Source organism: Athene noctua, chromosome 18 (assembly GCF_965140245.1).
Source record: "Athene noctua chromosome 18, bAthNoc1.hap1.1, whole genome shotgun sequence".
Classification (NCBI taxonomy): Eukaryota; Metazoa; Chordata; class Aves; order Strigiformes; family Strigidae; genus Athene; species Athene noctua.
The window spans coordinates 1,630,542-1,643,904 of record NC_134054.1 but is presented as its reverse complement, the minus strand read 5'-3'; the positions used below and the strand labels follow the sequence as shown (position 1 = coordinate 1,643,904).

General features: G+C 45.8%; 1 protein-coding gene across 1 annotated transcript in view; it reads right to left on the bottom strand.

The window, feature by feature from the left end:
- The window catches only part of DNAH9 (dynein axonemal heavy chain 9), a 213,293-nt gene that overhangs the window by 122,038 nt on the left and 77,892 nt on the right, over positions 1 to 13,363 (bottom strand). The window contains exons 42-44 of the mRNA XM_074922361.1: positions 3,769 to 3,930; positions 2,765 to 2,961; positions 67 to 229 (exon numbers count right to left, since the gene is read on the bottom strand). Of these exons, the coding sequence (XP_074778462.1) occupies positions 67 to 229; positions 2,765 to 2,961; positions 3,769 to 3,930 (522 nt within the window). The remainder of the gene's footprint in view (positions 1 to 66; positions 230 to 2,764; positions 2,962 to 3,768; positions 3,931 to 13,363) is intronic.

Sequence of the window (13,363 nt, the reverse complement as noted above, 5' to 3'; positions counted from 1 at the left end):
AAATTTTCAGGGCAAGTTCTGCTTTTTATTTCCTTCCCCTCCACCTCAGCCTTAAAAGTCACCTACCTTCAGGTCAGGGATCCCATACCCTTTCCTCAAAGTAATCTGGTAAACCTCCAGAGAGCTAAGGAAGGCTGCCAGTCTGGTCAGGCTCTGCTTGCCACTTCCACCCACGCCAACCAGGAGAGCGTTTCCTCTGGGAGACTCCAGGATACGGTTGATGCGGCAACTAAATTGAAGCATACAAAATCTCTCATTAATAAGGGTATTTTGCTTTTTCTCTGCTCTGTGCCTTTCAATACATATTTTATCCACTAAGTAATTGTATTCTGAATGGGATGGAAAAAGTCATTCTAAGAGACGTGTCAGCAATCAATCCCCATCTCTGCTGAGACCTATACAAAGGACATGGCTGATGAAAAAAATATTTCGGTGGCAATTCAGATTGTGTCCAATTTTTTTTCCACCTGCAAAGTCCTTCCGGACAGAACTATTTTGAGGTGAATGCCTGGTCATTTTTGCAGGGAGGACAAGGGAAAAAGCACATTACATTGACATGCGAAAACTGAGAACAGAATTGAAGGCTCTGATGCACTTTCCTGGTAAAGGTTTCTCTTCACAAAGCACTTGGGGTTCATGTTCAGGTGAAGACTCCTGCTATGCTTTAAAGCATATTCATATATGTCTAGAACAGCATAAAATCTGTCTGGGAAACACAGTCCGTGTTTCTTATTTATCCAAACCACCACTACTCAAAAGTGAGATTTTCTCACTTTTAAATGAACTTGTTATTGTTTTCCAGGTCTGTTCACTTATCCTGTCTGACAGTTGCATGGTGAACTCTGTCTGCCTCCAATTTATTCTCTTTAAGCAACTGCTGACATCCCCACGTGTTAAAACCCCAAGTGAGGGTGGTTAGAGGATCCTACCTGTGCAAACATCACTGTCCTGTGTCTTAAATGCAAGCACCATTCCCCTCTTCACAGCATTGCCTTTATTCAGCTCACTTAACTGAGTATTTTCCTAGACTAATTTAATTATTTTTTTCTAATAAGACTGCGGGAAATACCGTACTGCTTTATTAGAACTCAAGTATTTTATGATCTATGCACAGACTCCCACCAATTATATGGAGAAAAGCAATCCAGTTTGTGTGGAGAGCTTTAGTGTTCCTGCTTTCAATTCTCCAGGCGAGCTCTCCCTGGAGATGACAGGTGGTCTCTGCACTTGATGTGGTCCCCAGGGCTGTGTGCTTTGTGAATGTGCACAGTGGGCTCTGGATTTGGATGTGACTGACAGGTATCTCCCACTTACTTACATAAATTAAGTACGTAACTTCCTTTTTTTTTCTTTATTTTTTTTCCCAACTGAAAAGTTTCAGTAAATTCAAGCTGACATCCATAAACTGTTTGAGGTGGAATAAGTTGAGTATTTCAGCAAAACACAATTTCCAAATGCAACGAATGAAAATCATGCTGAATACTCAAACCTCATTTTCTGGTTACTCACAATATTAACTGGAGGAGTAGTGCCAGGGTTTGTCACAAATCCCAATTTATGTAAAGTGCAAAAGGAGCACAAGTTTAGTATTACTGTCACCTTTCTGCAAGCTGTGGAAGCAGAAACACCTATGGACATCAGGCTGCATACGACTCTTTAGTACAAAGGAGTAAACGCCCATGTTATAAGGGAAGATGTGCCCCAGCATAACCAGCACACAAAACTGGAAAAGTCACAGTTTGTTGAGCTCTCAGAACAGAAATGGTTAGACAGCTAGTTAAAAGGAGCAGCACTGTATGTATGGTTTTAATTTACAGGAGAGTAATAGCATTAAGTTACAAGGTCCAATAACTGAAATCACCCACAGTGGTATGGAGCAGGACAGCAGCTTCCTTCTAGCTTGGAGTCACAAACCTGCACTTCTTGATACAATGTCTTCATACAAAATCAGTTACAACTCTGATTTACAGGGCAGGTCCATCTTCTGAAGTGATCTAAGGCCAGTTCTGCATTTCAGCCTCCAGAAATGAGACTCTCTGCTGGGATCCCCAACAAGCATTTAAATCATATTTGAAAGATGGAAGTATGCCTCACTATCTATACCACAGACATGTAAACAGCTTCATAATTATCAACTGGAGGCTTGCTATTTTCACATAGTCCCACATGTCCTGTTTCCAAAGGGAATCCATCTGGATCTCCAGGCATCTAAATACAAGCAGGATTTTCAAAGGATCAAAGCAGTTTAAATGCCTCAATCCATTTAAACTAGTAGGCTTAATGCACATACTCTCACTTTATATACATTTGAAAATCCTGCTAAGAACCTCTGTAAACAGAGCTCTAAACCAGTTGTGAAAGCATTTAAGGAAATCCCAGTATAACTAGTTCTGTAGCTGGTTGTCAAGTGAAGACAATAAATCACTTGAACATTGACACATACAATAAATGTTCGTGGCATATGCAGAACATCAAGGACCAAAGATATTGTAACAGCAATCAGACTTTAAAACAACCACCAGCTTGTAGTCACTCCATCTGACAGCCCCAGGCATCCTCACAGTTTCAAACGTGCCCTCCAAACACCAGCTAGAGAAGCAGTGCAGCATTTGTGCTGGACACACCCCACCACACGGACAGATGAAGCTTCTGCACACCTTCAGCTCCATCAGCTATAATTACGGGATACCTACATCCTTCAGAAAACCACATGGAAGCAATCTGCTTGAGATGATGAGACCATAAATCAAAAAAATCCCCTTACACATGGCACATGGCATCCTCAAATAGTACCAAGTTCATGGCAGCATTGACTTCATTGTAGTTGTCCAAGGCATCCACAAGGATCTGGTTCAACTCCTCCCAGGTTGGAACTGGCCTATAGATGGGTTCACCAATGCCTTTAGCAAAATGGCAATAAACATTCATTCGCTTGGTCTGCTCTAAAGTTTCCTCAATGTCCTATCAAAGAAAAAAAAAAAAAAAGAATATAACAAGTATAGGAAAAAAACACTGCAGCTCTGTGTCATCTTTCCAAATAAGGTACGGTGTTCCAGCAAATGCTTTATTATGCCCATATAGTTGCACCCGAATGGTGCAAAAGAGGGTAGAGGGACAAGGAGGAAAGAGAGGGAAAGGAAAAAGACCCAATACTGACTTTTTTTGCTCTGACAACTTTTTGCAAATCACAAAACCTCAACTCATTATTGTAAGAGAATGTGGCCACAAGAAAAGCCCCTCAGCGACAGAGATGGCATCAGGCTGTTGCATGGACAATGATAGCTGCAGGAAAAAGTGCTGTCTGCACTATTTATCACTTCAGACATACTTGTGTGATTCATATAGCAGCATTGCTGGGTGACGCCAGACCTGAAGGAAAGCAGGTCTAGATCTTTCATTTGAAAAATATATTGGAAAAAGGGAAAGCACTAGGGATTTGTGCCTGCATTTCACTTTGCTCCCATCATGACCAGGGATCTGACCCTTCTCCTGCTTTTGCCACATGAGACTCAAAGCACTTAAATAAAGGAATTTAATTCACAGAGCCCAATTCCTGATGCCCTTATGGACTGCATCATTTACCCATATTGCAACAGTGGCAGCTCAGAATATGGATGACTGAGATTTTGCTCCTGGGTTCCCATCAAGAGCATTGACCTCCAGGCTAGGGAGAGATGGGCAGACCTCGTGTCAGACTTTGCTTTCTCAAGGAACTTTTGTCCTGTTAGCACACATGTTATTATCAGAGTTACCAACATCAACACTTACATCATAGAATTTCTTCACCATCTCCAGCTGGATTTTATCAAAGGTACTATAATCCTTTTCTTCAACCATCTTATCCCGGTACACCCGGTTAGACTCATGAAGGTAGAGTTTCAGTAGGTCTTGGGGTTGCTTCAGACATTCAGGGGTAGAGAACAGAAGGCCCTGTGGGGAGCAGAGACAGTCAGTAAACGCCATCTTGACTCTAAGGAACTAAGCTCACCCCCAGCATCCTGGCTATCGTGCTGGAAGAGGGCTGAATCACTCTAAATGCAGTTATTATAGCAACTTGCAATTGAATTTCTGGATAAGCCCCTACTCAGCTGCCCCAGTAGAACAAGTCCTTTGTTACCCCGAATCTCCCAAAGCAGTTTATATTTGTTATATTCATTTTTATACCCCAAACAACATCCCTAGTGCAGCCTGGCTGGGCTGGTGATCCTGATCTCAGCAGCAAAGAGCATGCACACAGGCACCAGCCCAGACGTGCAGTTCCTTGCATCCCAACACCACACCATAGGTGCTTTGCCAACAAGAAAAAAAGAGTTCGGAATTTTTAGTGGCAATGATTTTGTTTTTTAATCAATTAATTTTAATTAGGTGCATTCTGCCTGCAGGAAATATTAGTTGCTGTCTGCTTATTACAGTATGTTTACCACGAACTCCATTAAAATGCATAAAATAATTATATTTCAAAGAGGTGCTGCCTATAAATAAGCCTATTAACAGCACACAGGGTTTTCAATGGTATGAATTAAATAGACAGCTTTTATTCCTAGCATCTAATTATTTATACATAAAATATAAAATTTATTTAAAATAATGTAAAGCAGTCCCTCTCAGCTCACTGGCCCATGGCTCAAATCTTTTGGGTTTCACATTTGTCATTGCAGCTGCCAAATTACCATTTTATTTACTTCAGAAAAAAAAACAGTGTAAATTCAGATGACTGGAAGAGAGAAAGGTGAAATCCATCAGGTCCTAAACTGACCTTAAAAAAAAAAAAAAAAAATCATTCAGTCACTCTAAAGGCATTGCAAGCCACAAAAGTTGTTGTATTCTTGATGCAAGCATGTGTAAGGCTACCTCAGAGGGAAGAAAATCCACCCTTCACAAATCTCTAATGAGTTTATTAACTTAACACCTGAATCTCCCCCCTCTTCTCACTTTACAAACCCAACCCTCCCCATTCCTCTCAGCAGAGCCACCAGGCTCTTCCATGAACACAACCAGGGGCATCCCCAAAGAGCGATGGGGATACTCTGTGTGTGAGACTGAGCTTCCAGCAGATGCCATAGTGCATGTGGCTGGGATGCACAAAGGATGCATGTCCGTGGGTCACTGCAGCTGTGATGGATGTGGTGCCAATGTTATAAAAAAATAAAATATATATATATATATATAAAATCATCCCTTGCCCTTTGCCACATCAATGCAAGTCTTATCCTTCTGGCTGTTGAGTCCTCAGGTCGCATTTCAGTCAAATCTGTCAGCTCCTCCTCACCAAAAAGGCCAGAAGCTGGTTAGGAAGCCCTTTCTGCCACACTGAGGCTTCTCTAGACAGCGATACCAAATATCATGACGTGGGAGATAAAACAGTGAGACGCCAGAAGTAGTCTTTGCTGTGAGGAGCAGCTGTGCCCATCGGGGTGCAAGGGGATCGCCACTGGGCTGCAGGGGGATTGCTGCTCTCCGGCCGAGACTCATCAGATCGGGATTTATTACCGGGTGATTCCGAGTGACAGGCTCCTCAGCAGCTTAATAATCACCCCAGGAGATGATGCGTATTTGGCATGGAAACAGGGAATATGCTAATCATCCCAGCAAGACTTGTCTGTGGTGTTGTCATCACGCATCAACATGCCAGCAGAGACGGGCTGTTTCAGCTCTGACAAGGCAGGACCTGACCTCAGCCAGTTGTTTGGTTTTTTTCCCATGGTCTTCATGAAGAGGAGGACAGTGAAGAGCACCCATGACCCCGTCAGCCTGCCAGGGAGTGTGTCCCCTCCCAACAGGCCCTCACATGCTCTGCACCCACCACAGCTGTGCTGAGGGAAGTTCAGGAGAGTTTCCTGCTGCCCATCAGAGCTCTGCAAACAGTGACAAGTATCAGTCAGCTCGGACTTTACACTGTCAGCAGATCTGGGCATTTAGGAATGGAACCGTGGCCCGGGTCAGGACAATTCCCACTGCATCTCCGTCAGTGAGTCCTAACCCCCAGCATTACCTCAAACCCTGTGTTATCACTATCCTCTGACCAGAAACAGTCTCAAAAATCATGGAACTGGCAGAGCCACACTCCCCAGATAGCTCCCTTGAGTTGTATCCCCCCCCAACCATTCGTTGTCCCCGGAACCTAAGAAGCCTTCCAGAACAGACCAGCTTCCATGCGATACCATTTTCTTCATCTGTAAGTTCAGGTGCTCTAGATTTAATGTGAAGTCACTCACAAAGAAAAGGATCACTCATTTTTCTGTAGCAAGGTGCACAGCTCTGGTACTGCCCACAGTATCAGTAAGTCCTACCTCACACAGCTAAATGATTTTGGTAAGAGAGTAGCTCTTCAAAGAAGATATTCAAAGTCAAATGGTGAGATGGTCCAGTGGAGAGACACATTTACATTTTTCTTTCTCTTTGCACCACAACATGCTCTTAGGGGCATACATGGAAGAAATGCATACTTCATCTCTACATGGAAATATATTGGACATAGATAGACAAAATAGAAACAGAAGAGGCCTCTACATGTACAGGACAATCATGGAAAGTCAAAGACTTTTCATGCTGCTACCTAGAACACAATAAAACTTACATGTAGAGGGAGGCTGAATGTTTGGGTTTAAGAAAAGAAAAAAGAAAAAAAAGAAAAAAGAAAAAAAAACACACACAAGAAGCATTCAAGCCATTCTGGCAAGACCTGCAAAACTCTAACACATGTCCAGAAGTTGATAATTATTTCCACTTCTTAAGCTTTGCACCATGCAAGGCTCCCTGCTAGCAGGCTGGCTTCCTGCTAGTGCTGCTCTGGGCAACCCAGCGCAGGGAGGGAAGTACCAGGTGGTAGAGCACAGGTTCCCCTGCTGCCAGGCTGGGGAGGAAGGTGCATGGGGAACTGTGAGGAGAGAGTTAACACTCTCCCATGCGTGGGGCAATAAGGTGACAGAATAGAAAGACTTCCAGGCATAAAAAGGCAAGAAAAATATTTTTTTCTCTTTCTTTGTCGTCTAAAAAACATTTAAAATAACTCCTGCAGCATAGTGACCCCTTTCTAGCTGTCCTGCACTGTTGGACTAAGCACCCTGCTTTCCTCCTTCCTGATGTTACTCTTGGGGCTCCTGGAGCAGCCTCAGCACTTTGAGGACAGTGGTGACATGAAAACAGTGACAAACAGCATTACTATCAACAGCATACGGGCCATGAAACCAGAGTCCTATTTAAAAGTATTGTACCAATTTCAAAATACACTCATCAAGGAGGACTGACGAGGTGATCCAGTCACCCCGATGGCACCACATGGTGCTGTGGCTGCTGTGTGTGATGGAGCATCCCATAACCAGCTGCTGGCATCTCGATCTGTCTTAGGAAGAGAAATAGCAGAGACAGTAAGACAGACGGAAGGTGAAGCTCTGAAACCAAACTGTCTCAGGTAACCAGATCCCAACCAATTACAGATGTGAGACTGACTGGCCTGCAGTCCCCTGGGACTTTCTTTTTTCTGTTTTTAAAAATGGATGCTATATGTCCCCTTTTCCAATCAGGGGGAGCTTCTGGACTGCCACAACTTCTTAAATATGATGGACAGCCATTTCATCTGCTACTTCCCTCAGGACCTGGGGATGCACCTCATCAGGTCCTTTAGATGGTCTTGAACCTATCTCCTATGGTGGGTGGTTCTTTATTCTTCTAGTCCCTGCCTTTGCCTTCTGCATCTTTGGTGGTGTGGCTAGAGCACTTGCCAGTGAAGACTGAGGGAAAAAAGTCATTGAGTACCTCAGCATCCTCCATGATCCAGGTAACCAGGTATCCTGTTTCCTTCCAGAGAGGGCACACATTTTCCGCATAATCCACAACTCTGTCACTGCAGAGACCTGCCTTCTTCAAACAAGGGTAAATTGCCTGGAGCATGCAAATCAATTGAACTCTGCAGTGCATGGTGGGACCCAGAGGCATAAAAAGGTGCCACAGAAATGAAAGGCAAAGGAGTGTTGGACTTCAACCACAGACGGGACCTCCTACAGAGGGTAAGTAACAGATAACACCTTCTGATGAACCCAAAGGATTACAAAGGACTGAAGGGTGACCTTGCCCCTGCAACAGTAACATTGGTAACAGTAAGTGATATAGTCCAAGGACAAGGAGCCAGAGCCACCATTCCTGTAGATCTTACCTCACCTTACTCCAGCCCCTTCTTGCCCATCATCCTGGACTGTAGTTACCAGCCTCCCCTCACCCTAAACATTTCCAGTGAGATGTGACAGCAAATTAAAGCTGGTTTATTACAGCTAGATTTTACAGTACTTGTACCATACAAAACCAGCCCAGGGGGTTGAATATGATCACAGATTTTGAGGCTCCTTGTTATTCTTTTACACAGTCAGGAAGGAACATGCCTCAATTCAGACTCTAGCAGGTTTCCAGGTCACCAGTGTGCTCATCAGAGGAAACCATGCCCAGTGCTGGTTTCCTTCTCTCCTTGGTTTCCCTTCTTTGCCCAGAGCCTTTCTGCCAGTCCCTATCTCCCTGGAGACTTGTGTTACCCTTTGGGGAACCAGTTTCCCCCATTCAGTGTTCACATATTATCCTGGTACCACACAGGAGAAACCAGCTTATTTCTATGTGAGGGCCTGAAGCAAAGTTTCACCCTATAGACATTGGCCAGCTGGTGTCAGAGAAGCAGTGGCACCGAGTACAATGCTGAGGCATTTAGTGTTGTCCTGCTGAAGGTGAAGCCCAGAGACAAATATCATATGAAAACGGTGGATAAAGTCATTATCGTGTAGAAATACACGGAATTTCCCACGACCTTCCCAAGTCAAGACAACTAGGTGGTTCATACTCCCTCAGGTGGAAGAGAAAACCACTGAAAGAGGGTGGAAAACACATCTGATTAACATGTGGCTCAGAGACTGGTGCCACTGTCAGAATTTTGGGTTCTTTGATCATGGTGAGGTTTATAAGGCACCTGATCTGCTGGTGACAATTGGGACAGGTGAGATGCAGCTGTCCCAGAGGGGTGAAAGGATTCTGGGGCAGGAGTTAGCAGGGCTTATTGACAGGGCTTTAAACTAGATATGAGGGGGGGCAGGGAGATAACTGGGCCTGTTAGGAACAAGCTCAAGGGAAGCGTGCCAAAGCTTGAAGGATGGTGGACTGGTGGGGGCTCTTCCTCTGACACTTCATTTGAAAGAAGGGATAGATGTTTAGGAACCGTGAAAGCACCTGAGAAGGGTCTGGTAGGGAATGGGGCCCACACTCACAAAAAGGATTCATGAGCTCATCTCAAGTGCATCTGTACCAATGCACGCAGTGTGAGCAACAACCAGGGGGAGCTTGAGGCCATGATGCAGCGCGAGAACTCTGACACAGCAGCTGTCACAGAAACGTGGTGGGATGCCTCACACAGCTGGAGTTCTGCAATCGATGGCTATAAGCTCTTCAGGAGGGACAGACAGGGAAGGAGAAGCGGTCGAGTGTCCCTGCATGTAAGAGAATGCTATGACAGGTCAGAAATCAAGTATAGTGATAACGGGGTTGAGAGTGTTTGGATTAGGTTAAGGGCCAATAACGCAGGTCTTGCTGTGGGAGTCTGCCATAGACACCCCAACCAAAGCAGTGAGGTGGATGAAGCTTTCTACAAACAGTTGGGAGAAATCTCACAGTCACTTGCCGTTGTTCTTGCGGGGGACTTTAACCTCCCGGGTATCTGCTGGAATCACAACAGAGTAGAGAGGGAACAGTCCAGGAGGTTCCTGGAATGTGTGGAGGATAAATTCCTCACGCAGCTGGTGAGTGAGCCGGCCAGGGAAGGTGCCCTCCTGGACCTGCTGCTTGGGAACGGGGAAGAGCTTGTGGGGAGATAAAGATTGGAGGCCATCTAGGGTGCAGTGACCACGGGATGATTGAGTTTTCGATCCTTGGAGAGACAAAGAGAGGGGTTAATAAAACTGCCACCTTAGACTTCTGGAGGGCTAACTCTGACCTGTTCAAAAGACGGATTGACAAAATCCCTTGGGAGGCTGCCCTGAAGGATACGGGAGTCCAGGAAGGTTGGACATACTTCAGGAGAGCAGTCTGAAAGGCACAGGAGGTGGCTGTGCCTGTGTGCCGGGAAACAAGCAGGTGGGGAAGGAGACCAGCCGGGCTAAACAGGGACCTTTGGCTGGATCTCAAGAACAAAAGGAGAATCTATTGCCTTTGGAAGAGGGGCCAGGTCTTTCATGAAGACTATAAAGATGTAGTGAAGTTATGCAGGGAGAACATTAGGAGAGCCAAAACACAGCTAGAGCTCAACTTGGCCACAGCTGTTAAGGATAACAAAAAATGTTTCTATAAATTAATTAACAGCAAAAGGAGGATTAGGGAAAATCTCCCTCCTTTACTGGATGCAGAGGGGAACATGGCAACTAAGGATGAGGAAAAGGCTGACGTGCTCAACGCCTACTTTGCCTCAGTGTTTAGCAGTGGAACTGGCTGTTCCCTGGACACCCGGCCTGAGGAGCTGGGAGACGGGGAGGGGGAGCAGACTGAGGTCAGCACAGTTGAAGAGGAGCTGGTCAGAGACCTGCTGCACCACTGGGATGCACACACGTCTGTGGGAGCGGGTGGGTTACACCCAAGGGTGCTGAGGGAGCTGGCAGATGTGCTCGCCAAGCCGCTGTCCATGATTTACCTGAAGTCATGGCTAACTGGGGAGGTCCGACTGGACTGGAGGGTGGAAAATGTGACACCCATCTACAAGAGAGGCAGAAAGGAGGATCCAGGGAACTACCGACCTGTCAGTGTGACTTCAGTGCCAGGGAAGGTCATGGAGCAGGTCATCTTGAGTTCTATTACAAGTCATGTAACAGACAACCAGAGGATCAGGCCCAGTCAGCATGGGTTTGTGAAAGCTGGGTCCTGCCTGACAAATCTGATCTCCTTCTACAACAGGGCAACCTGCTCATTGGATGAGGGAAATTTGTGGATGTTGTCTACCTTGACTTTAGTAAGGCCTTTGACACCGTTTCCCACAGCATTCTCCTGAAGAAACTGGCTGCTCATGATTGGATGATCGCACGCTTCGCTGGGTAAAAAACTGGCTGGATGGCCGGACCCAGAGAGTTGTGGTGAACGGAGTTAAATCCAGTTGGTGGCCGGTCATGAGTGGTGTCCTCCAGGGACAACGGAGCTGGGGCAGGGTCTGGAGCACAGGTCTGATGGGGAGCGGCTGGGGGAACTGGGGGGGTTTAGTCTGGAGAAGAGGAGGCTGAGGGGAGACCTCCTGGCCCTCTGCAACTCCCTGCCAGGAGGGGGCAGAGAGGGGGGATGAGTCTCTGGAGCCAAGGAGCCAGCGCCAGGCCCAGAGGGAATGGCCTCAAGCTGCCCAGGGCAGGGTCAGGCTGGCTCTGAGGAAGGATTTCTGTGCAGAAGGGGTTGTTGGGCGTTGGAATGGGCTGCCCAGGGCAGGGGGGGAGTCCCCGGGATCCCTGGAGGGGTTGAAGAGTCGGGTTGACCCAGCGCTGAGGGATCTGGGGGAGTTGGGAACTGTCAGTGTTACGTTAATGGTTGGGCTAGATGTTCTTTAAGGTCTTTTCCAATCTAGATGATTCTGCGATCTCAGGGGACACTACTCTGCAGCCAAGGAAGCTTCAAAAGTAACACAGCTCAAGCAGTTCAGAAAAGTCACCCACACAGAGCAGGCAGATACAACATAGGAAGACAGCTGTGTCCTTGTACAGCCACCAGAGTCCAAGAAGGATGTGCTGACATATTTCAAAAAGCACTAGACAACCTTACTTGGGCAACAGAGTGAAACTACACCTCTGTCCCTGGCAGGGGGAGCTGGACAGGCTTCTGACCTCCCCAGCTTTGAATTAACCTCAATATCCTCACCCACTTGAATCTGAGCATCTTAAACTGAAGCCAAATCCCACCTTAGACATGCACAGGGCTGATGTCTGGCAACAGGACAGTCATCTCGGACTGCTTTCACCTCCAGTGAACAAAGGTGCTTCAGAAACACAGTTACTCTGAGCTCTTCTCCATGTTTCCATGAGGATAAGGTGAACTTGAATTACACACAGAAATGCCCATTTTTCTCTGCTAAGGGAGAGGACATGACTAACCAAGAAAAAAGGAATCCTCAGATCATTTCAATTAGTCAGGACAAACATGAACAGTGCTTGACAAAGTCAACCCACCTGCCTGCCTGTTGAGCCTTCTACCCCTGGATGTGTAGGTGATTTTTTTTTCCCCAGTAGCTTTATTTGTCTAGTCAAACCCCTCTGGCATTTTGCCATCATTTGGAGTGAACACCTGCAGCCACCTTCAGCTGAACCCTCACACCAGTCCACACAGACATCAGCCTGATCAGCTCAGGCCTGGTGGCAACAGGTATCGGGTGCAGAAGAAAAAACATAAAGAAGTACCCATATCTGTCTGCTGAAGGGAATTATTGCTGATTTGTTTGGGGGCAGTCTTCCTTGTTCTGTGCAACACTCATGGGCATACCAGGTCCAAACTCATTCATTCTTCATTAGCTGCAGCAATTAAGATACAGGTTCTTGAAGTGTTTTGTAATGAGAAAATTAGCACAAGACTCTTTGTCATAAGAGCTGTCAGGCAGTTTTGACAAAGAGAATCAAGCTCAGCTTGTAAGGCCCTACATAAATGTTTACATACAGTATTAATACCTAATATAGTATGATAATAACAGAGCCACTGGACAGATTACAAATGGGTCCATGGTTAACCACCTGTGCAGAGCCAGCAGTATCACAGGACAGTGGCAACAAGTCCAGGGGTTGACTCCTCCACAGCTGCAATTTGCGTATGGGTTGTGCTTTTAACAGTTATGATCAGCTGCTTGTGTAATTACAGAATAGCTGGTAAAACAGCAGTCCCCAAATGCCTTTTATATATGCAGCTATTATGTACTCGGTCTTTGATTGTTTGTCTGGAATTAAAAGGAATTTGAAAAAGGCATTATGCACTGACTTACAAGCCTTGCATCCACCAATTCATCATATTTCCACAAGCTAAGGAAACTCAGATGGTCCTTTTTTTTTTTTTTTTTTTTTTTTTGGGGGGGGGGGGTGAGGGGGGGTGTTCCCCTTTTTTTCTTTTTTTTTTTTCCCCCAGATCATCACATCAAGGGTCATGGACCAGATGGGTAGACTGCAAGTTGGGCAGAGATCTGGCTGGACCACCAGTCTGAAAAGTCTAACTGGAAGCCAACTACAGTGTTCCTCAGGGACTGATACCAAGACAATACTGTTTAATGTCTTCCTCCATGACCCAAGCAATGGACTCTTGGCAGGTCTGCAGGTGATGCTGACCAAGCAGAGAGGTTATTAAACCAAAGGGAGGGAGTTTGACACCTGCAGAAAAGCTGTGTGAG